This window comes from Chroicocephalus ridibundus, chromosome 2, assembly GCF_963924245.1.
Source record: "Chroicocephalus ridibundus chromosome 2, bChrRid1.1, whole genome shotgun sequence".
Classification (NCBI taxonomy): domain Eukaryota; kingdom Metazoa; phylum Chordata; class Aves; order Charadriiformes; family Laridae; genus Chroicocephalus; species Chroicocephalus ridibundus.
The window spans coordinates 19,594,721-19,617,965 of record NC_086285.1 but is presented as its reverse complement, the minus strand read 5'-3'; the positions used below and the strand labels follow the sequence as shown (position 1 = coordinate 19,617,965).

Here is a 23,245-nt window from a genome sequence, read left to right as displayed (position 1 = left end):
ACCCCCACTAGTCCAAAATAACACAGTTCTGCTGAGCTTTACTGAAAACTTATTCTTCATGAAGTACTATACAGGTGGGCCTCAGAAAAAAAAAATAAAAATCAAACTCAGAGTGACAGAGAAGTCAGTGTTTTGCAGTGAATATAATTCCATTTTCACAATTTTTTAAGAAAGAACTCTACGACTCAGGTGTCCTTTTCCTGGCATAAATATTTTAAGAAATACCTCTTATTTTTATTAGAAAGCACATGCCAATAAGGTTTTTACAATGTAACAAAACATAAGGTTATTTAGAGAAAGAAAAATACGGTCACTGTCACTGGAGACTACTGATAAATAGGCTTTTGAGGTCTTTGCCCAGTTAAATCCTGAAAGTCTCCAAAGAGTAAGGTTACAGGACCTCCCACAACCCGCTCCGGTGCTTAACCACCTGGAGTTAAGCTCCCTTACTGAAATTGTTCCCTCTTGTCTCTTTACTTTCAAGAGGCTGAAGACCCCATCCAGCTGCCTCCTCAGCCTTTGCTGCTCCAGGCTGAGCAAAGCTGGAGTCCTCTCCAGCCCCTGAACATCATCCCTCTCTCCAGTGTGTCCTGTCCTTCAGGGAGGGCCAAAAACTGGCCATGGTCTTCTGGGAGGAACCTCAATAACACCAAACAGATGGGGAATGGCACCAGCATGTTTTGAAGATGACAGAGCGCAAATGTTGTGAACAATAAGTATGACCAACTATATTACTATGCTACACAGGTATAGCAACAACAATTACACCACCAGCATTACTCACAGTAGTAAGTATTAATTTGTTTCTTCATTGAATTGTTGGAACTATCCCCTCCAGAGCTGCAAAATTGGCATGTAATTCCAGAGCCTTTCTCAAGTCTTTTACCCATTAAAAGAGAAAGTCTTTGCCATGCACTAAATTATGGAAAGAAACCCCAACAATGGGGAAAGTAATGGTTCAGTAGGAAGAGGTCAGGATGAAAGACAGAGCTCAGAGGGTCGTGATTAGGGGTACAAAGTCTAGTTGGAGGTCAGTGATGAGTGGTGTTCCCCAGGGGTCAGTACTGGGTCCAGCCCTCTTCAATATATTCATCAATGACCTGGATGAGGGGATAGAGTGCACCCTCAGCAAGTTTGCCGATGACACAAAGCTGGGGGGGTGGCCGACACACTGGAAGGCTGTGCCACCATACAGAGAGACCTGGACAGGTTGGAGATTTGGGCAGAGAGGAACCTTATGAAATTCAACAAGGGCAAGTGTAGGGTGCTGCACCTGGGGAGGAATAACCCCATGCACCAGTACAGGTTGGGGGCTGACCTGCTGGAGAGCAGCTCAGCTGAAAGAGACCTGGGAGTCCTGGTGGGCAACAGGATGACCATGAGCCAGCAATGTGCCCTTGTGGCCAAGAAGGCCAATGGCATCCTGGGGTGCATCAAGAAGAGTGTGGCCAGCAGGTTGAGGGAGGTCATCCTCCCCCTCTACTCTGCCCTGGTAAGGCCGCACCTGGAGTACTGTGTCCAGTTCTGGGCTCCCTGGTTCAAGAAAGACAGGGAACTGCTGGAGAGGGTGCAGCAAAGGGCTACCGAGATGATTAGGGGACTGGAACACCTCTCTTAGGAAGAAAGGCTGAGGGATTTGGGTCTCTTCAGTCTGGAAAAAACACGACTGAGGGGGGACCTTATCAACACTTATAAATACTTAAAGGGTGGGTGTCAGGAGGATGGGGCCAGGCTCTTTTCAGTGGTGCCCGGGGACAGGACAAGAGGTAAGGGGCACAAACTCGAGCATAGGAAGTTCCACCTAAACATGAGGAGGAACTTCTTTACTTTGAGGGTGGCAGAGCACTGGCACAGGCTGCCCAGAGAGGTGGTGGAGTCTCCAGCTCTGGAGACATTCAAAACCCACCTGGGCACGTTCCTGTGCAATCTGCTCTAGGTGACCCTGCTCTGGCAGGGGGGTTGGACTAGGTGATCTCCAGAGGTCCCTTCCAACCCTATGGTTCTATGATTCTATGAACAGAGTGAGAGAGGACATTAACCAGTCCTCATTTTTAAGTTGCACAACAGCAGAAGTGATTAACATCATACAGAGGCACCCAAGAACTTAATAGAACATGAATGATCGAATTTGTAATATTTATCATGATAAAAACTCTCCCTCTGGACTGAATACAAAACACAAAGTATGTTTTGAATAACAGGTTCCCGTTCTGCAAAAGCTGGATAGAGTTAAGGGTCAAAGATTTTTTACTATTTTAATCTTTTAACTGAAAAGTTCAGGGCTACAATGCAAAACAAACAAAAAAGGCAAAAAATCCCACCCTTAAAGGCTCCTAGCAAATATGAAATAAATACTAGCACTTGAAATCTCAAAGAAACTCCTAATAATTAAAGACTGAATGAAACAACTTAAGCCAGAAATCCAGGTGCACAAACCCAGGAAACAGCACATAAATCCACCTGAACCAGTATACTTCAAACTAAAAAGCTGTTCACTTGCCAACAAATTTTCTGTATGTGAAGGAACACACCACACAAAATGCCATCAAAAAGTTCTAGACAGTCTGCAAGAGCTATATTCAAAGCCTGAAATTAATTTGTCAGTGAAACCTAATGAAATTACATTTTCAAGAAAAACATACCATTTTAACAAGCCAGTCCTGAATCAATCATGACGTATCAGGTATCAGACTTCTGTCAGTGCTCAGGGGAGTACTAATGTTACAGCCAAGAAATCCTACAAAACAAGTTATTGAAAACTCCAACATTCAAAAAGAAATTAAAGAAAAACAAGCACAACTGAATGTGTGGAATACAGGAAAAAAACCCCACCAAACATACTAGCAGAAACCAAGAAGCAAGCAGGAGGTTTACTACTGAAAGACTACAGCTTGACTACGGAACAAACAGCAAGTCACATGAATTAAATTCAGAGTTGCTTGTATTTCAGCAGAAAGTCTGCCTTGTATCACCACAACCTTCTTTCAGTCAACAGCAGGTCGTGATCCTTCACAACAAATTTACTTAGTGTCGTAGTAAGTTCACAGTGCATCTTAGGAATGTCTTTTACCAGTCTTGTCCCAAGTGTGAGTACGCACACGGTGACCTATCAGTCATGAAACGCTACTATGCACATGCCAAGCTCTCCATTACATAAGTGACAGTAATAGGACTGTGCAAAAATATCTGGTACTAGAGAAGTGGCTCTCTTCCGGAGGTCTTTGTTTTCATTTTTTACTACGTCTGTAAAAGGACTATGTATTTTCTAACCTTGTCTTTCAAGTGAGAAACGTTTTTTTTTGTTGTTGTTGTTTTTTTTTTTTTTTAAAATCACCACACTGCAACTTCAGATCAAATAGCAGAAATTCCAAGAACTAAAAACACAAGTTGCTTGCTCAGAATATTTTATGTCAAACAATGATACAAGACGTGCACACCACTAACTTGCAGCAAGACATGAAAATGGCAAAATTTACCAAATTATTTTCAACCAGATTCTGAATATGCAACAGACATAAAACAGTAACTAAAAGCTACTTAATAGTAGGAATGCAAACTGTTGTATCAGCTTTATTTAACAGTCCTTTACCAATCCTTTTCACTGGTTTTCTTACAAATTTTATACCCTGGCATTTAAATTTTGTTCTATGATGAAACAGATGAATCCTCTAATGAAATTGCCTCTTCTTTGCATTTAATTCCTCTGTACAAGTTCCTGGCCAACAGTCTGTGAGGGCAGTGCCTATTTTACCTTGTACAAAACCAATTCAGAAAGTATTCACGAAAAGTGTATGTAATAAAAATATTATTTTTTAAAATCATTTTATTAACATCACAGCAGGACACAGGCAATCCAGTAAATTTCTGGAATGTGATGAAAGTTACTTCCTGACACGTGACTGAGGATCCAAAAAAGAAGAGACATCTGCTGGACCTCATACTTACAGACAAGGAAGAACTGTTGGGGGTGTGAAGTTCAGGGGTAACTTTCACTACAGTGGCCATGAACAGTGGGGTTCAGGATCCCGAGAGAAGGGAACAGGGCCAAATAGCAGCATCACATCCCTGGACTTCAGAAGAACATGACTGTTCTGTGGGATTCTTCCAAGCTGATCCCTGGAGACGGCCCTAGAGAGATGAGGGGTCCAGGACAGCTGGTTGATTTTCATGGATGTCCCCCTCCAATCATAGAATCATAGAACCTGTTGGGTTGGAAGGGACCTCTAAAGGTCATCTAGTCCAACCCCCCTGCAGTGAGCAGGGACATCTTTAACTAGATCAGGTTGCTCAGGGCCTTATCAAGCCTGGCCTTGAATGTCTCCAGGGATGGGGCCTCCACCACCTCTCTGGGCAACCTGGGACAGTGTCTCACCAAGCTCAACAATGGTCCATATGAGTGCACAGAAAAGTCAAGCAAAGGTGGCAGGTGGCCTGCATGGATGAACAAGAAGCTTCTGACTGAACTCAAATGTAAAAAGGAAGCACACAAGGATCGCAAGCAAGACCCACGACATCCAGGAGGAAGAGATACTGAGCATGCAGCAATGAGTATAGGAAAGCCAAAGTCCACCTGGATTGCAATCTGGGAAGGGACATGAAGGGCAACAAGAAAGGCTTCCAAACACACAAAGGACAAGAAGGTGGATTTACGATGAGGAGAACATCTTAATCAACCTGACAGCCGTTTGTAAGGAGTTGGCTGGCGTGGTGGATGAGAGAAGAGCAGCAAACGTTGTCTATCTTGACATCAGGAGGGCTTTTGACACTGTCTTCCATAATGTCCTTATGGACAAGTTAAAGTATGGGCTAGATAAATGGACAGTGAGCTCCACTGGAAACTAGTTGAACTGCCAGGCTCAAAGGGTTATGACCTACAGCAAGAGGTCCAGCTGCAGGCCAGCCACTGGTGGCGTGCCCCAGAGGTCAATATTGGGGCCAAAACTAACCTCTTCATGATGACCTGGATAATCGGTCAGAGTACACCCTCAGCAAGTCTGCAGATGATACAAAACTGGGAGAAATGGTTGGTACACCACATGGGCATGCCACCATTCAGGCAGATGTTGAGAGGATGGAGAAATGGACAAACCGGAACCTCATGAAATTCAAAGGGAAATGTCAAGTCCTGCACCTGAGGAGGAATAATCCCAAGCACCAGAACAGGCTTTGGGACAATCATCTGGAAAGCAGCTTTGCATAAAGGGCCCTAGGGTTCCCATATGGACAACAGGTTGAACATGATTCAGTAATGTGGCCTTGCAGCAAGGAAAGCTGACAGCCTGGTGGACTCCATTAAGCCAGGCTGAGGGAGGGAACCTGGAGAGTCCTGGTGGGGCAGGGCAGAAACTTACCCAGGTGTACAAATACCTGATGGAAGAAGCAGGGAGACAGGTGAAGAATAAGGTGCCAGAGTCTCTCAGTGGGGACAAAAATGAAGTGACAAGAGGCAACAGACACAAACTGAAATAGGTTCAGACTAGATATTAGGAAATATTTTTACACTGAAAGGGTTATCAAGCATTGGAACAGGCTGCCCAGGGAAGTGGTGGAATCGTCATCCCTGGAGGTATTTAAAAGATGGGTAGACGTCGTGCTTAGTGATATGGTTTAGTGATGGGTTTTGCCAGTGTTCGGTTGATGGCTGGACTCAATGATCTGAAAGGTCCCTTCCAACCTAGACAATTCTATGATTAAATAAACACCCTTTTACTGTAAGCACGATCAAACACTGGAACAGGCTGCCCAGTGAAGCTGCTGAGACTCCATCCTTGGAGTCAAAACCAGCCTGGACACAGTCCTAGGCAGTCTGCTCCAGCCGATCAAACTAAGTGATCTCCAACGATGAGGTTGGAAGCACTTTTCACCCTCAATGATTCACTGACACTGTGAAAGCTGTTTTTAACTCCACGCCTTATTTTCAGTGGTCAGAATGCATTATGCAGCAGCTACGCAAACAGTAGCAGCAGACAAATCAGGTTCAGACTGTTTTTTGGCACAACACCACATTCTAGCTCAATTCTCTAACATTCCCTAATTGCTCATGTCCAACATGTCCGGCAGTACTCTCGGCTAACATGTGCATAAGCCTTTAAAGGTAAGCATAAAGGTGAATCCATTCCGTCCCTGTCATTCTCATCTAATTTTACTGAAAGTGTTATTCATGCAACTATCATCCTTTTCTCAAACTTCTGGCTTCAGCAACCACTTACAGGATCTACAATTACAACATATTATCACACACATATAGGGAAGGTAAAAGGAAACAGAAGAACAAATTCACCTTGATATTGATTTCAGAAACAGAAACTCTGGAGTCATAGAAAGATCTAATATCAAAGACTAACTGCAGCAGGTATAGCAGTGGTTTCCAGGCTCTGTGTGAAATCATGTGAACACCAAAGAAATGCCTTTGCTTTGTACCACAGCTAGTTATCACATATCAGCTGATACCTGTATTTTGCCGCTGTGGGCAGTCTTCTGACTACCTCTTACTTGAAGTTCAGGCTATACAAAAACCTACTTACCAAATTTATAACTATGTTCTTTAATAAGGTGTGTTTCCACATTAATCCAACCTCATTAGCCAAAGCCCAACAGGAGGCAGGAAAAAAGCCTTCAAAAATTCACAGCTGACTACAAAGAGCTGCAAAAGGATCACACAGCAGAAGGACAGCTAAAATTCAATTGCAATAAAAAACTCCTAAGAGCAGTGTTTCTTAATAGAGCATTATTACATTCTTACTACTTTTCCAGCTGAGTGCCTAAGCAGTACAATTAACCATCCATTCTGTTATTTCCAGGTGTGATACCTATGCCCCTTGCACATAAGGCTTCTATAAGCTTTACTTTGCCAATATTAAAATCTTGGTTTTATAAAGTTGAAAAAAAAAAACCTAACCCCAAAACAAACAGGAAGAGAGAATTCTCTTAAAACAGGCAGACTTTGTTAATCCTGGAAGGATACACTACATGAATTGTAGTTATACTTCATTCCATGACTCACTACGGAAAGACGCTCAAGAATATATATACCTTTTTTTTTAGATTAAATTTACAATTTATAAATTCATAATTTGTACTACGTTTACAGCAAGAAGTCTTATTTGCCTAGTTTTGGAGAAGCATCTATAATTCTTTCAAGTTGTAGACATTCAAAAAAGCAGTTCTTATTCTTCCCAGATTTCCTTTAAAGAGACAAGCTAAATTTGACTAACAGGAGTAACAGAAAAGTATCAACTTTTTGTTCCCGAAACAAACGTATCTACTTCCACTATGTGTTTAATAATTTCAAAATACTATTGTTTTTACAACATTCTTCATATTTTCGTGTTGTGACTTCATATATAACAGCATGTCAGATTTTAGATATTATATCTGGTTTTGCATTATAAAAGGAAATAGAACCTGTATTTGTAGGCCTTCTACTCTAATACTTGAAGAAAATCTTAGTTGCTTAGAGTTACCTGTGCTTAAACCTGGCACCAATTCCTCTGAAAGAAGGTTTGCAGAAAATATACGATAAAGGTTAGTTATTTATATTCTAGCACATAATACAAAAAGCAGTCAGCTTTATTTAAAGAACAGTATTAGAATACACACAACTGGTTTTTTGCAAGAACTAAAGGCTTTTTTTAAAGGCTCATTTATTAGAACTGCTGATCCAAAGCCTGCTGAAGTCCATGAGAATCTTCAGCTGAAAGGACTTAACACGGGTTACTTTCTGAAGTAGGAACAATGTCATTTTCCCCTCCTATTTCAGTATTTTAAATGAGACTGTGAATACTTTTTTCTTTTTTTCAATTACGAAAAAAACCCTGTTAATAACATATGCCATCACAAGATGTCTTCCTACACACGTATTTTTTATGATTTCTGAAATCATCTATCCTAAATCAGCACTTGCAAATAAAAAAAAAATAGTTTGGACTGTGATCATTTTCAGCAATAAATATGATGGAACTTCTTGGAACAGGATGGAGTTCAAAGTACAAAAAAAACCTAACGGAACAGTAAAGCCTCTACTACCATTTTGTAATAGCAATATGTAAAATAACATAACAGTGAAAAAACAGGCTTGTGAAAGAATGTGCAATTATCCCAGAAAGGCTTTAATTAATTGGAAGATCCTTCCGTAGTGAGTCATTCTAAAATGCAACTAGTCCCACTCCCTTCCCAAATAAGAAGAGTCTCCAGGAGGAAAAAAACAAGTTCCTCAAAAAACAACTGCGCCATGTGATAAAGAATACAGAGGAAGAACCACCATTGCTCCTCATGGGTTGAAAAGGCCAGTAATACTCAGCCGAGGACATATTCTTGTAATCCCTGCTTTCTCACTTACAAAAGTAGGGAAGACTACAAGAGTCTTCCAAAGAATGAAAGCTCATGGTCCTAAGCAACAAAGAGAAATCTGCCAGGCCAGATTATCTAAGTGGGGGAAGTGACCACAGTATTAACTGAACTTAAGGTCAAGTCACTCCCACAAATCCTGTTCTTAATCTCACACATAATACCTTCCCCTCAACTCATCCGGTGGCATTAATGGCTTGAATTAAAAAAAAAAAAAAAAAAAAAAAGGGCAGAAAAACCACACCAACAAACACAAACAAACAAAAAAAGCCCACACAACACCAGACCACCAAAAAAAAAAATCAACAAAAAAAAACCAGCCCAAAAAAACCAAAACCACAAACAAAAAAACCCCACACTAAAACATTATGATTCACCCTTCTGGCTCTATCCAAAACAAGACAGAGACGATTGCGGTGTTTGTGCTTCACCTCCCTCACAGCAGACACAGAACACAATACACAGATAAAATTCTGTTTCCAAACTTCAGGTTCCCATTGTGAGCTGCAAGGAAGCCTACAGACAACCATTACATCACTGACTGATGTTGCATCATCCACAATTTAAGCCACAGACAACCGGCCATGAAATGGATAAAGGGTAACATGTGGAGGGAGTTGCGAGGGGGAGAATCTTTTTCCCAAATAAACTCACGCCAGATAGTGTGAAAAACAGGCATCAATGAATTCCAAGAAGTAAGTCTTAAACTGAACGCAAGATTTTTTCCATAAATTTATACAACTCCCCAGTTTAAATGAAATGAGGAAAAAATGATTCCCTACATACAAAGTTACCAGTGAGAATTGTTTACCCTGAACACGCCTGGCTGAGTAACTGTCTAATATTACCACTGTCTCTACTCACTCACCTTGAAGAATTTAGTTTCTCAGAGTCGTGAATCACTGATTACAAGAGCAGAAACCATCTTAGCCACAGATGCCTTTTAACATTTTAGATCTAGCTTTAAAAATAGTTTTGGGGTGTGTGGGTTGTTGGTTTGCCCACCCACAAAAGACAAAAACCCCAACTCAGCAAAACTATTTTGTGGCCACCTCATTTCACAGTTCTTTAGGCAAAAGTTTACTTTCTTTTTTTGTACATTCTTGATAACTGATTTTGAGGATTGGTGAAAGGGAGAAGTTCCTTTTTGCCAGGTAGAGCTTCTCCCTCCAGTTCTTTCCCTACCTGTAACGCTACTCAGTTCCATGCAGCAGCCTTTGAAGCTGTGTATCTTGCTGCGTAGCCCTTCAAAGTGCCATTTCCTTTCCTTAAGCTGGTACCACAGAACTGAAGTGACTGGAAGAGGAGTAACTATACTGCAGCAAACAAAAAACCCAGTAGCATTATTTACCACAGAAGTAGAAAGGAGTTTTCCACTGGCTCTTGAGGATTTACTGGTTTTGCTGATGCATATTTGCAAGAATTGGAATCAAGAATGAAGTCTTGCAATGTAATGCAGTCCCCTAAAAGAAGTAACGCAGAAAACAATTCAACAGACAAAAAAAAAAGTACTTGCCTGATTGCAAACAAGTACAAAAGCAATGAGAACTACAACAGCATATTTATGTTGTGCGTACAAGCCACACAATCACCTTGCTTCTCCTTCAACTGGGAGGGGGGATGGAGAAAGAGATGGGGTGAATACAAAAGCAGGTAGCTGTGCATTTCAATTTAGCTTATCAAAACTGGAGAACATTACACCCATATGATGCAATAAGAGTTAACAGCAATTTTCACAAAAGCGAGTAAAAACAAAGTCTAAGTTTGATCTATAGCCTGTGCCTTCAAGAAGCAAAAATTGGTCCAAGTCCTGAATATTTGAAAAACTGCACTTCCTGATGCTGATGGCAAACAGTTGCCTTGTTTCAACAGGTTTAGTACAGATCCTCCTGAAAGCAGGAGGAATCCTGATGAGTTATCATGGAACCAGCATCGTAACATACAAGAACACCTGTAAGTCAGATTAAAGGTCCACCTAGCCCATCTCCAACAGTGACCAAATGCAGATAGTTGCAGATAATTAGGAAAGAACACAAGAGCAAGCATCACTACAATACCCTCCTTGCTTCAATTATTCGCAAATCCATAATTCATTCTACTACGAGGGTATTTAGTAACTCTGTAAGTACTGCCCTTCCAAAAATGTATCTGGGTTATCCTTCAGCTTACTCACACACTTTTAGCTCACAAAATATCACGGTGCAGAGTAACAAGCTTAACTATCTTTTAAGCAAAGGGCCATCTCCTTTTGCTTGTTCTCACTCCACCATGCTCATCTGACAGCCCAAGTTCTTGGAGTAGATAGTAAAACGCTGATCCACAAAAATTCATGAGAAATGGAGAAACCTACCATGTCTCCATCTCCACAGTTTCCTCTTTCCCAATCTGCCAAGTCCTAGCTTCCTTACTTGTTTCTGGTACAGAATCAACTCCATATATTCCATTATTATAGCCGCCCTTTCTCTGAGACTTTTCTGGCTCTAGTGTATTGTTTCTGAGATGGGGAAAAATGAAGGGGGAAGGAACAGAACTAGACCTAGGCACACTAGCTCCAAGTGTACTATTGATTTATACACTGAGGCATGACAGAGAACATTAACTGTTCAAAATTATTAGGAAGTGGATGACAATTTGCTTTTTGACCAACACAGAACATTAAGCTGCTGTTTAATCCTTAGAGTTATCTATCACAACTCTAAGCCCTCACCCATGAGCTCCTAGTTAATCATTACCCCTCAGTATGTCATATGTGACATATTACTTGACATTTATGCACCCTGAGTTTTTATTTTTTATCAACTAGTGATGAACATCAAAAGGTCTTTCTACGTTTCTTCACAGAAAACTCATCTTCACTAACATGAACAACAACATCATCAAGCAAAATTCTGTAAAAAGGGAAGACAGAAAAATAAGCACTTTACCTCTCCATTGCCATTTAATTCATGAAAACAGCAGAAAGCTATCAGGCCTATTTAGATATACAGCTGAATCATATTTTCAGTCACAGTGCAAACAGAGAGAAAATTACTCAAAACCACCTATAAAGTAGTCAGGAAAAACAACACCTAAAGGGCATGGGCTATGAAATGCTACCAGTATTGGCGCGCATCCATTATACAACGTCATGTTTCGTAACACTTGCATACAGAAAAACCCTTTGTTCCACAAACTCGGCTACAAGGACCATTTTGGTCAGGTATGCAGTTATTTTTAAAAAGCAGTAATATTACTTCTCATTTTTTAAAAAGTTAAAATGCTAACAAAAGAGATACAATTAACGAGCTTGTAAGACTACCTCCATGACATCAGGATCAGAACACCACCTTGCCAAACTATTTATGGCTACTGAATTACTCCAGCATCTGATTCAGATGCACAGATTGCGAGAAACATTGAAGACTATTCATGTAAACTTGTTTCACTCTTCAAACGTTCATATTAATGCTAATTTGGCAAGATGGGATACTTCAATACCCCACGAGCAGTACACAAGCCATTCATTATTCCTTCCTTAAGACAAGGCGATCATGTTCAAATTCCACCCCATAGGCAGCTACGAAACAACTTCAACAAATTTTTAAAAAATAACTGAAGTGAACAGAAAATGTGAGACTGTATTCAGACAGACCCATATGAAAATAGCATAAGTACACAGAATGGAGCAGAAGGCCTGTAAAATTGCCATGAAAATTGATTACTCTGGGAAAAGTTTACTTACTCACCTTTTACCATGGTGATTGAGGATAATAAAATTTTAAAATGCATGCAAGAAGGAACAAGTAAGATTTTACAACTACTAATGAATAAGAAATGTTTGTGGCTACACATGGGAATACTTTTCACCAGAGTCACAGGCTCCCTATTAAAGTTGCATCAAAATTGGAGAGCTGAGAAGAAAAGCACAGCAACAATAACAAAGCATGAAGTGCAATGGGACAGCTTGTTACGCGAAAACAGTGGCATTCCTTTCAGAGATAACCTTAACCAGATCTTTATCTCACAAAAACAGGTCAGAACCTACAGGTAGTAAGGGCCACCTGCTTGAGGTGCACATTCTAGATCTGCTGCTTCTTTCACTGGCCGAAACAACAACACCACCACATTTCGGTTCCAATTCTTGCATTACAAGGAAATGTTGACAGTTCTGCGCACCCCTGCAAGCACCAACTGAACTCTAGTCCTTTTAAACATGGTAAAACTGAGAACATATGAGTTTAAACATTCCTAAACTATAATAGACTTTAAGTTTAATTAAAGAATTGTATTTAAATATTAGTCAAGTTTCTTAGGAAATCAACCACTTCCATGTTCCATTACAACAGGGCAGTCCTTGGACAAGTTAAAACATCATGTCTTCCTCAAGAATAACTGGAACTGTCTTATGGTTTTGAAATCCTCGTGACTTTGGCTCCATAAACTAGTTTCTGAATGACATCTCTCCATGCGAATACAAAAACGCAACCTAAGTTACAGATTGAGCTCAGTTCTCAAAATCAAGAAGTTTGCCTCAATACCATGAACATATCACTGAGTAGACAGTGTCTGTCTGTCACAAGCCAAATGATCTAGAAGGCATTTCTGAGAATTTAAAGACTCTCTTTTAGCTCATACCATGGTCAGAACAGGTAGTACCCAAGACACCTCTTCACCACAAAGTGTTAAATCACGTCACAAAAAAATATTTTTATTTTAGCCTTTTCTGCCCTCACACTTAGAATAAAAAAAGTACACAAATATTTGAAGTACAGAACATCTATATATTCAACACTAACATTAAGGCAGTCTAAGAAGCTTTGGGGATTTTTTTAGCACTTTTTTTAGTACTTGAGTGTTCATTCTCTTATGTTCTCAACAACTGTGTAACATAAAAAGTCTTGTATAGTTAGATGAAAAATTAAAATAGAAAAGGATAAAATACAGTCTTTCAAAGGGTGGGTGATTTGTAATTAAATTTCAGTAAGAAATAGTACACTGTTAAAGTATACAAATAAGTATAAACAGATATAAGTAGGAGGGCACGCTACCATTTCTATTAGGAAAAAAAACAAAAACAAAACAACAAAAGAAAGACCACATTACTTCAGAAACAAGCTCAGGTTTCTGTTTTCAACTGATTTGTACCAACTGCAACTGTTACTCAAAAGTGTTTAAAAATCTCTCGCAATAAAATGTAAAGCTTTCTATTTGGTTTCTCCTCCCTGGCCCTCCAAGCAAAAAAAAAGCACAAAACTCAGAATTTAAAATAAGGAAGATTATGTCACCCAGCCAGTTCAGTGATGCCAGTGCAAGCTTATTCCCTACAGTGTATTTGCTAATGCTTAATGCAGTCCATACTGTGTGTCCTAACACATTATGCAAATGACACACACATAAAAGAAAATGTCTATCTCAAAGTGCACCCCTCCACCAACAGCCAATCTGTAATTAGCCGTGGCCTCTAAGGAGGCACCTCATTTTCTCTCAGCAAAGCAGCAGCTGCTGGCAAATGGAAATAAAGGAATTTAGAACAAAAATAAGCCTACTACCTACACTCCCAAAGGTGTATGCTCATGGTTGCAAGCCAGGGTCAAAACCTAAACAGCTGTTTTTATTTTTCCCCAAATGCCCGCACAGAATCTCTCATGCCCATAGCCAAACATTTACTAACACGATTTGTATCTGGCTCTCTCAAACATCTTGCTGTTGAGAGCGCTGCAGCAACAGCTCCCAATGCTTCACTCATAAATACTTTCTGAACTACAAGTTTTTCAATGCAAAAATCAAGAACAGAAAATATAAAGCAGCAACATTTCCTGCAGAACACAATTCGCTGATGACATACAAAACGGTAACAGTTGAGAGAGATGGAGTAGTTCTAGCCCCTCAATACAAATAAAGAGATTCAGAGAACAAAGCATATAGCTGTGCCTAGTTTTTACTTTCCTATTACAAAGTGATCCAATCTCTAAACTCTAGTATCATCTCCCCAGAAGAGTACTCTTCAAATCTAACAGCAATGATAAAACAGTAAATTCAGAAAATTGTTTCACCATTACTAAAGAAAGATGATAAACAATTCAGGCAATAGCTAGAGTTCCTATGTAATTGGAGTAAAGGACGAATGCATTTCACTCTGGTTTAAAAAAAATAGCAAAAAGAAGAACACAACAGAGGAAGCCTCTCCATTAAATAACCTTTAAGTATTTAAAAACCATGTATATACAGCAGCTTATTCCACCTTGCAACTGTACAACTGGGCACTTTCAGGTTTACAAAATGTGTGGAGCCTCTGATATGAACACAGTCAAAGCCCGTTTGATGTCGCTGTTCCCACCCATCAGCTGCACTTCTACTGTATGTACCTATTAATAGATGGTGGGGAAAAAATACCACAGAAGTGTCTTTGCAAAAATATTAAAAAAGACAAGACTTGAACTTTATTAAAAAAGACAAGATTTGGTCAAGGAGAAATGCACAGTATTTACATTAATCTACATTCTGTATAACAAACAAGCACAGTGTGACTGGATTATCCCCATTCATCCATCAGTCTCACCTGACAGCATAAGCCTCATCCACTGTTTATCTACCATGCTTGGTACAACATATTATTTAGTGTGTGTGTATATATATATATATGTATCTCTCGCCTATTATGGTAGGCAGACAAACGCTTCCTCTGTAGTAAGGCCCTGAATTCAAGGATCTGATGAGATCATAGGCCCTGACGCCTTCTACAACCTTGGAGTTATACCTAACAGCCCATCAGACTGACTTCTGGAGTGCTGTCAATTCAGACTCTCAACACCAATTCAGAAGCCTCACCATTTATACTAGGGCTAACTTGTGCTTTTTAAAAACAATGACCCCTGTTAACAACAGGAAATAAATCTGTTTTCATTTAACATCATTTCCTATATTTTTTTTAATATCTGCTTCCTATCCTATGCAATTTAATATACAAACAACTGCAAGGAAGAATAATGCAGAACCTCCAAATGCTAGAAAACCTTAATTTTTCTCCCAGTTATTATCAGAGAAAAAAAAAAAAAACCACCAGCTACACCAGCAGTATATATTCCTAACAGGCTAGTCTAACGCTGCTACAGAGACTTCCTTAGGAAGAGATACAGAAAGTTTTTCCTTTAATAAGGCTCACAGGTTGCATGTTTATATTCTAATCGTCATCTACACAGCAACATATCTCTGTATTCACAAAAATTTTTTAAAAGATGACCAGCTTTTACTCTTTTCAGAGCCCATACTGTTCTGCTGAGCTACAAGTCAGCAACATGTTTACAGCCCAGAAAGCCAACCACATCCTGGGCTATATCAAAAGCAGCATGGCCAGCAGATCGAGGGAGGTGATTCTCCCCCTCTACTCTGCTCTGGTGAGACCCCACCTGGAGTACTGTGTCCAGCTCTGGCATCCTCAGCACAGGAACAACATGGACCTGACGGAGAGGGTCCGGAGGAGGGGCATGAAGATGATCACAGGGCTGGATCATCTCTCCTCCAACGACATGCTGAGAGAGAGTTGGGGTTGTTCAGCCTGAAGAAGGCTCCAGAGAGACCTTACAGCAACCTTCCAGTATCCGAAGGCGGCCTACAGGAAAACTGGAGAGGGACTTTTTACAAGGGCATGTAGCGATAAGACAAGGGATAATGGTGTCAAACTAGAAAAGGGTAGATTTAGATTAGGTATCAGAAAGAAATTCTTCACTATGAGGGTAGTGAGGCACTAGAACAGATTGCCCTGAGAAGTTGTGGATGCTTCTTCCCTGGAAGTGTTCAAGGCCAGGCTGGATGGGGCTTTGAGCAGCCTGGTCTAGCAGGAAGTGTCCCTGCCCATGGCAGGGGGGTTGGAACTAGATGATCTTTAAGGTCCCTTCCAACCCAAACCATTCTATGATTTGGTCATCCACCCTACAGGAAGATGTTTTCATACATTCAAGTGGGACAAGAACACAAACGTATACAGTGCATAAGATGAAATACCTTCTCTTCCCCAACTGTTCCCTCAATTGTTTTTTGTGTAAGCAAGTAAATACAACAGACAAAAAATAATACATATGAAGTAACAGATAAGTTATTTTCACATTTTAATAACAGAAATCATTAAAAATAGCTTATACAAGGAAAAGTCAACTCAGTGCTTTGATGTTCACTAAAGTTCACTCTTATAATGCATATACTGTATGCAATAAATGCACTTATTTTGTACTGACACAGTTCAAGATACTCCTCACTCCATCAGGTTTCTCTTGCAAAAATTGCATTTTTTCAGACTATTATTAAAGTGGTACAATCAACAAAGGTATATTTTTGGGAAGCAAAAAGTCACTTAAAAACCATCACATGCAGCTACATTTAAAGGCAGATAACTTCCTTTTCTTGAAGGAACTATTCACTGCTTTATATTGTCTTTTATCAGATACGTAATACTTCCTCATGGAAGCAGTCCACATTCTGTCAAATTATCTTAGGCTTACTCCGACATAAATGAGAGCAGAAGTCAGTGTTAAGCCTGCATGATTAAACAGGATTTGACTCAAACTTTTTGAATAGTTGCAACCACTACTCCTGATAACACTGGTATTTATATTGAATTTATTCTCCCTTGATGCAAGGTTTGTGCAGAATTCTCTATCACCGTAAGTAATATATACTTCTAACAACTAGTTTTGGTACTGTGTATTATTTGACAAAGGAAAAAAAAAAAACAACTTACAAATGCATTTCTCTAATTCTGATTTTTAACATTGTGGTTAACCCCTACGTCCTCTAAGCATCAGGCATAGAAAAAGCACTGATACCCAACAATAGAGTTCCAGAACAGTTTACATGTTTACAGGCATAATTACGTAAAGATTGAAATGCAGGATCAAAATACAGCCATTCAGTGCTTGTGCTCCTATATTATAGAGACATAACACCTGCGAGTCACCACTCAAAGTTTACCAATGTCATCCCAACCGGGTTGTTAAAATAGTAAACAATCTATTAATTATTGTTAGGGAGAATGCCAATCATTTTCTATTTTTAGTATCACCATTGCCCTTCTCTGGTTCCTGACCCTTCCAGCACAGGCTTCTCTTCAGTTTACGCAATTGCGCTCTCTCTTACAAGGTGCTGGAGTGAAAATACTGTGGGGTTTTCTCCCCCTTTCTGAAATTTAGTATTTTTGGTTACAAAGCAAGTACTAAATAACCTCTGACTTTTCTTTTGCAGAAGTCTTTGGGAATGTATTTCTTAATTATTGCCAAATACAGAAACTCTCAGGAATCTCTAAACAACTCAGCTGCTAAGAAAAAAAAAAAATCCCACAGAACCAAAACCCCACACTCTTAACACACATTTGCAGTAAAGTTCTAGAAATTTGCAATAAATGTATGCTCTAGTGAGTTCCAACAGAAAAATATCAAACACTCTTAATGAAATTATTTGATAAAGTATTTTTAGTATTCATAAACTGTTGTTTACAATAAATGTTTTATTGCTCACAATAGAAGTTTGACTTTTAAAGCCACACATGCTGTGGTTAATATTTTTTCATCCTACATATAACATTTTGAATGTTATTTTAATACAGTTTAACAGAAAGCTATACCACAAACAGGTTGAGCAATTCTTTTAAGGCAAACACAAAAGGAATAGAAAAGCAAAAAAAAAAAAAAAAAAATCACTTCTTGTGCCTTTCTAGGCAGAGGAAGGGAGATTAAGTTTACACCAGCGAATAAGTCAGTTCCAGCCTCAAATCTGGACTGGGATGTTGTGACTGAAGTAGTACTGCTTGTACTGTCAGCAGGGCTTAATCACTACAGCAAAACACTACTACAACCTGACGAAACAGAGATAGTATATGCTTATTAATCTAAAAGGCAGAAAGAACACGCTCTCGCTTATCTGTCCTTATGAACATAAGCTCAGCAGTTCTTGCACCCATTTGCAAACGTGTGTCAGATTTCAAACAGAATGGCAAACAGCCCTGAGAGTCCCTGGCCCTCTCTGCCAACTCCCCCAAGAGCACAGAATACGTGATCTGTCCCTTTGAACAGGCGCTGTATGTTCAGATGGGAGCCTTCGAGCCTGAATGAGCGAGCTTTGTTCTCAACAATCATTTCAGTGAAGAGGCTCTGAAGTGAGAAAGACCACCAGGTACAGTGTCAAAAAGAAAAAAGGCAAAAATAAAAATAGAAATCATGGCTAGGCATGACCAAATGGAACACAATGCCAGAGCAGACAGGCATCCAAAACAAAAAACAGTTATCAACTAACACATGCATTACCTAAAGGAGTCCAATCGTATGTCCTCAATTCTCCCACCTCTGTATGCAAAGATACACAGAAGCGCTAGCTTCTCAGTCAGACATTCCCTTTCTTTGTCTGACTACTGATCCTGAATCCAGAGGAAAAGTTTTCCAGTCTTTCATCAAGCCCTGATGATTATAGCTATACATTTAAAAAATCTTTAACTGGCTGAAAATCCTAATTTCTGTTGCAACTTCCTTGCCTGTGATGAACATGGGCTATGCTTGGAGTCTTCCTTGTGACAACCTGCTGTGCATATATAGGTCTACAGCTAAACATTACATGTAGATGAGTTAATACTGCATTACAATGCAAACACCATATGGGATACAGTGTCCCAAAAACATAAATCATGTCACAAAATTGCTAATGACTTGCTTGTCAGTATTAGCACACTGTAGAACACTGCAACTGCAGCAACTTTTTTTTTCAAACTTAAAATTCCTTTTTTATAGTAATTGTGTTTCATTAAAGATGTTTTCTGATTTTTTCAACAGAAAAGTGGATCGTACTGTTCAATAAAGTAAGATGTCAGTTAAAGAAATTTGTTCACATGTAGCGCATCAAGCACTGTACACACAGTAACCGCTCAATCAAATGAACTGAGACAACAGACCCCAAGTCACAAATCCTCACTCACTCTTGGCATTTTACACCAATCTATGAAGTGATAAGAAAATAAATTGAACTTTAAGCCACACAGCAATACATGTACTAAAGTAAATGAGAAAGCACTGCAACCTTGATTAGGCATTCATGAGAGCCATCTATGTTCAAACAAAGATTATGTCAGGCCTGCTGTGATTAAGGCAATCATCAGTGTAAGTGCATGTTTTCTAGCAGTTACATTTTAACTGCAAGGTATGAGGCAAAACAACAGGCAGAGCAGTCTATTTTGCAATTCCATACCTATTAGTAGTCCCCAATTAGGCACCTTTAACATGATGAGCTCCAAAAGTGCCACAGGCCTTGTTAGGGCTTACCACAGTAGGGATAGGTGGATTATGACAAGTGTCAGTGCCAAAAGACCAGCAGTCTCAATATGATAGAGTTAAAAAGCAGATTTTCATTTTTACACCTAGAAATGTGGTTTTCCCCCCTCTTCCCACACTATTTGAACAGTATTAAAGGACACATTATGCAAAAATGGCCTTGTTTTCAGTTACGTTTTTAAGGACATCAGCAAGAATAATGCATGATTAGATCTACATGCAAATTAAGAATCACAGTTAATCACGAAGTCTTAAATCTTAACGTCTTCTGTTTTCTTACTTAAGGCTCACATTTTGTCCTCACCTAACCCACCTGCTTTAAGAGACTGTGAATTTCTTAATTGAGGTGATGGCAGGAAGGAAAATATTACAATACCATATGTGCAACTTTGAAACCAAGGCAAAAGGGTGAATTGAGGACAGCAGTAAACTAAAACTTGGTGTCTTAAAAAAAAAAATCTAAGAAGATATAAAAAAACCCCACCACCCACACTTTCTGTAGGTTTGAAATCACTCTACTGTATTTCAATTTCAGCAAACAAAAGGGAAACATCTATATGAAAGCAACCCTTTCACAGCCCTAAACAGGTTTAAGACAGTCTTCGACACAATATGCCCTAACTTTGAGAAATACAAAAACAAGTTTGTCTTTGTAAATAAAGTTTAAGACAGATCTTACAACAACTCCATTGAAACTGTTATACATATTTTGTTGGATCTGAGGTTACAGTTGTGTCGTAGACATTTACTACTATTAATAGGGAGCACAGAAGGAAGCATCAGACACAGTTCTGCGTTAAGAACTCGTGTGCTGCGAGTCTGAACATGCAATGGTGCCACCATAGGGCATGCTATGAAGTTTTTAAACTAAACACACAGACGACCCATTCCAGCAACAAATGGCATAGAGAGAAATGTTTAATATAAGCCACTGCGTACAGACGGGAGGGGGGCAAGTACTGGCTACAAGGAGGCAGAGGCCAGGCCCGTATTTCTATTAAAAAGCACCAGTTTGAGCGTGACGCGGGGGAGGACGAAGCCGTACCCCTGTGCCGCCCAGCGAAGCGCTCCCGTCTCTCGGTGACGAGGCAGAGAAGCTGAGCGTGGGGACACGCCGCCAGCGGACCGCGGGGCTGGGATGGCAGGGGGGGGGAGGGGGGGGCGGACCCCACGGAAACCCCCGCCTCGAGGGATGAGGACGGCGGCCGCTCCGCGGGGCGGGAAGCGGAGCCGACGCCCGGCCCGTGAGGCAGCGGAGGCGCCCCCCGGCTCCCGACCCGGGAGCGACGCCCCGCCTGCGAAGGGAGCCCTGGGCCGGGGCGGCAGCCTCCCCTCCGGCTGCCGGGGAGCCGCACGCCCGCACCGCTCCCAGCGTCCTACTCCGGGGCGGGCGGGCAGGAAGAGAGAGGGAGGGAGGAAAGGGAGGGAGAGAGGGGGCGGCCATGAAGCCCGCTCCAGCCAAGCCGTTCCCCGCGGCGGGAGGCGGCCGCCCGGCCCCGCTCGCCGCCCGCGTACGCGCAGCCCGAGTCCCGCCCGCTCCCGCCGCTCCTTACCTGGCCGCCGGCGCCGTCGCCACCGCCCGGGGGGGGCTCGTTGTCTCCATCTCCGCCGGGTGGCCCCGCTGCCCACCGGGTCGCCATTATTTCATTCCCGGTTACAAAGGACGGGCAAATCCTCTGGAGCCCGCATCGGGGAAGGGAAGGGAGAGGAGGGGGGAAGCAGTGCCGGAGCCACTCGCGCACACCCGAGGCGAGGAGGCCAGCCCCGCCACCGGGGGAGGGGGGCTCGGCCCCTTCACGCAGCTGCCATAGGGGAGAGCGGCGGGACGGCCCTGGGCTTCAGCAGCGCTCCCCGGCTTCTGCCTTCATGGCTGGAAGGGGGGGAGAGAGAGAGCAGATGTGTCAGTCCTCGGCGCGGGGCCGCCGCCGCCGCCTCCTCCGCCACCCGTCCCTTGTTAGGCTAATTGCACCCGCTCGTCATCTTCCTCTTCCTCCGGCTCCTCCTATCCAGAGCCCCAGCCGCGGGGAGGAGAGGGCAGGCGGAGGGAGGCGCCCACTCCCTCCTACTTCGCTATACACACACGGGCGTTCGTGCCGCGGGAGGGAGCGGGGACGGAGGAGCGCTGCCCCGGGCCGCAGAGAGCAGGGCGGGGAGCGACAGGCCGGTGGCTCCTCACCTCGGCCCGGCTGAACTTTGATCAACTGGTGGAGGACGGGGCAGGCAGCCGGGGGGCCGCTCGTTCACCGGGCCGGGCGGAAGCCGCCGCCTGCCCGTGGTCCTCGCCCCGGCCGTAACGGGCGGGGGGGGGGCGGTGGGGAACGCACAAACTCCGGTTAGGAGATGGCAACAAAAGGGCGGTGAGGCCGAGCCTACCGCTCGCCTTTTGTCTCCCGGGCGAGCCTTCCCCGCTCGCAGGCGACCCCCTCCCCCCGCCCCGCGTCTACGTCGCCGGAGCCGTCCGCGATCAGACCACCGCGCCCCGCCCGCCGCCCCTCACGCCTCCCTCCGCACAGACGCGCCGTTTCGCCCCGACAGCGGCAGCCGGCGGCCGCTGCAGGCCAGCCCTGCCCCCCCGCTGCCAGCTCCGCCGCCGCCAATTAGGGCGTCTCGGTGCTGGGGGCCATCGCGCCGCGCCAGCTGCGCCCGCCGCCCGCCCCCGGCCACCTGGGCACCGGCCTCGCCCCGCCGTCGCGGGCGGGGGCGCTCGCTGGGCTCCGGCCCCAGCCCAGCTTGAGGGGGAGCCGCGGGCGGGCCCAGGAGCTTCAGCCAGCGCCCTCCCGAAGGCACGGGACTTTGCACGGAGTAACCGCCTCCTCCGCGCTAGAGATTGCGATCTCTCCCCGGGCCGGCGCGACACCTCATAGCCCGTGGCCTCCACGCCCAAGCACGGCCCCCACTTCCCCCCCCCCCCACCCCCGGAAAGGCCCTGCGTCCGCCCCAGCGCTTCACGGCGGACCCCGCCCTGACAGGAGCAGGGGCGGCAACCGTCCCCAGGCCGCCGAGCCCCGGCCGGTAGCGCGACCCGGCGACGGGCCGACTCCCCCGCTGGCCCCCCTCTTACTCGTCGGCCCGCGGGGCTCCGGCCCCTCAGCCCCGCGGCGGCGACGAGGCGCGCCCGCCGCTGGCGGCTCCCGCTGCCTCCGCTGTTGGGGCCGGCGAGGAGCCCGTCGCCGTCCCCTTCCCCCGCCTCCAGGCCGGCGGTTACTGTTCCCTCCAAAAAATCCACCCACCTCCTCAGACGACACCGCGAGGGCAGGAACTGGCTCCCGGCTGCCTTCCAGGACACCCGCCCTGCGGTCGGGGAGAGCAGAGCCCCGCCGGGCCCGCACCCCGCCACCGCCCTCCGCCCCCCGCCCGCCCTGAGGCGGCAGGCGGCGGCGACGTTCTCTCCCCCCCCCCCCCCCCCCCCCCCCCCCCCCGCGCCGAGCGTTTTCAGGGGGGATTCACACAGGAATCATATTAGGTTTTCCGCCCTAACTCGGGATCCAGGGCGTCTACCGCCAGCTCTGACCTGCACCCGGCTTCCTGAGGGTTCCCCCGGCGGGACGGCGGCGGTCGCGGCCGCCCCCCGGGGTGCTCTGGGACGGGGCCTGGCTGAAGTCCTGCCGCCGCCT

The 23,245-nt window shown here is 43.6% G+C and overlaps 1 protein-coding gene across 6 annotated transcripts in view; it reads right to left on the bottom strand.

Annotated features, from left to right (window-relative positions):
* The window catches only part of ARHGAP21 (Rho GTPase activating protein 21), a 126,528-nt gene extending 103,528 nt beyond the window's left edge, over positions 1–23,000 (bottom strand). Inside the window, exons 1-2 of one of the 6 annotated variants that reach the window (XM_063324643.1) lie at positions 22,862–23,000; positions 21,185–21,501 (exon numbers count right to left, since the gene is read on the bottom strand). In XM_063324643.1, coding sequence (XP_063180713.1) covers positions 21,185–21,271 — 87 coding nt within the window. In that variant the 5' untranslated portion in view covers positions 21,272–21,501; positions 22,862–23,000. Of the gene's footprint in view, positions 1–21,184; positions 21,674–21,807; positions 21,827–22,295; positions 22,313–22,438; positions 22,451–22,692; positions 22,837–22,861 lie in introns of those variants that run through there. The other 5 variants (XM_063324644.1, XM_063324642.1, XM_063324646.1 and 2 more) reach the window with 5 other exon arrangements.
* Positions 23,001–23,245: the final 245 nt, after the last annotated feature.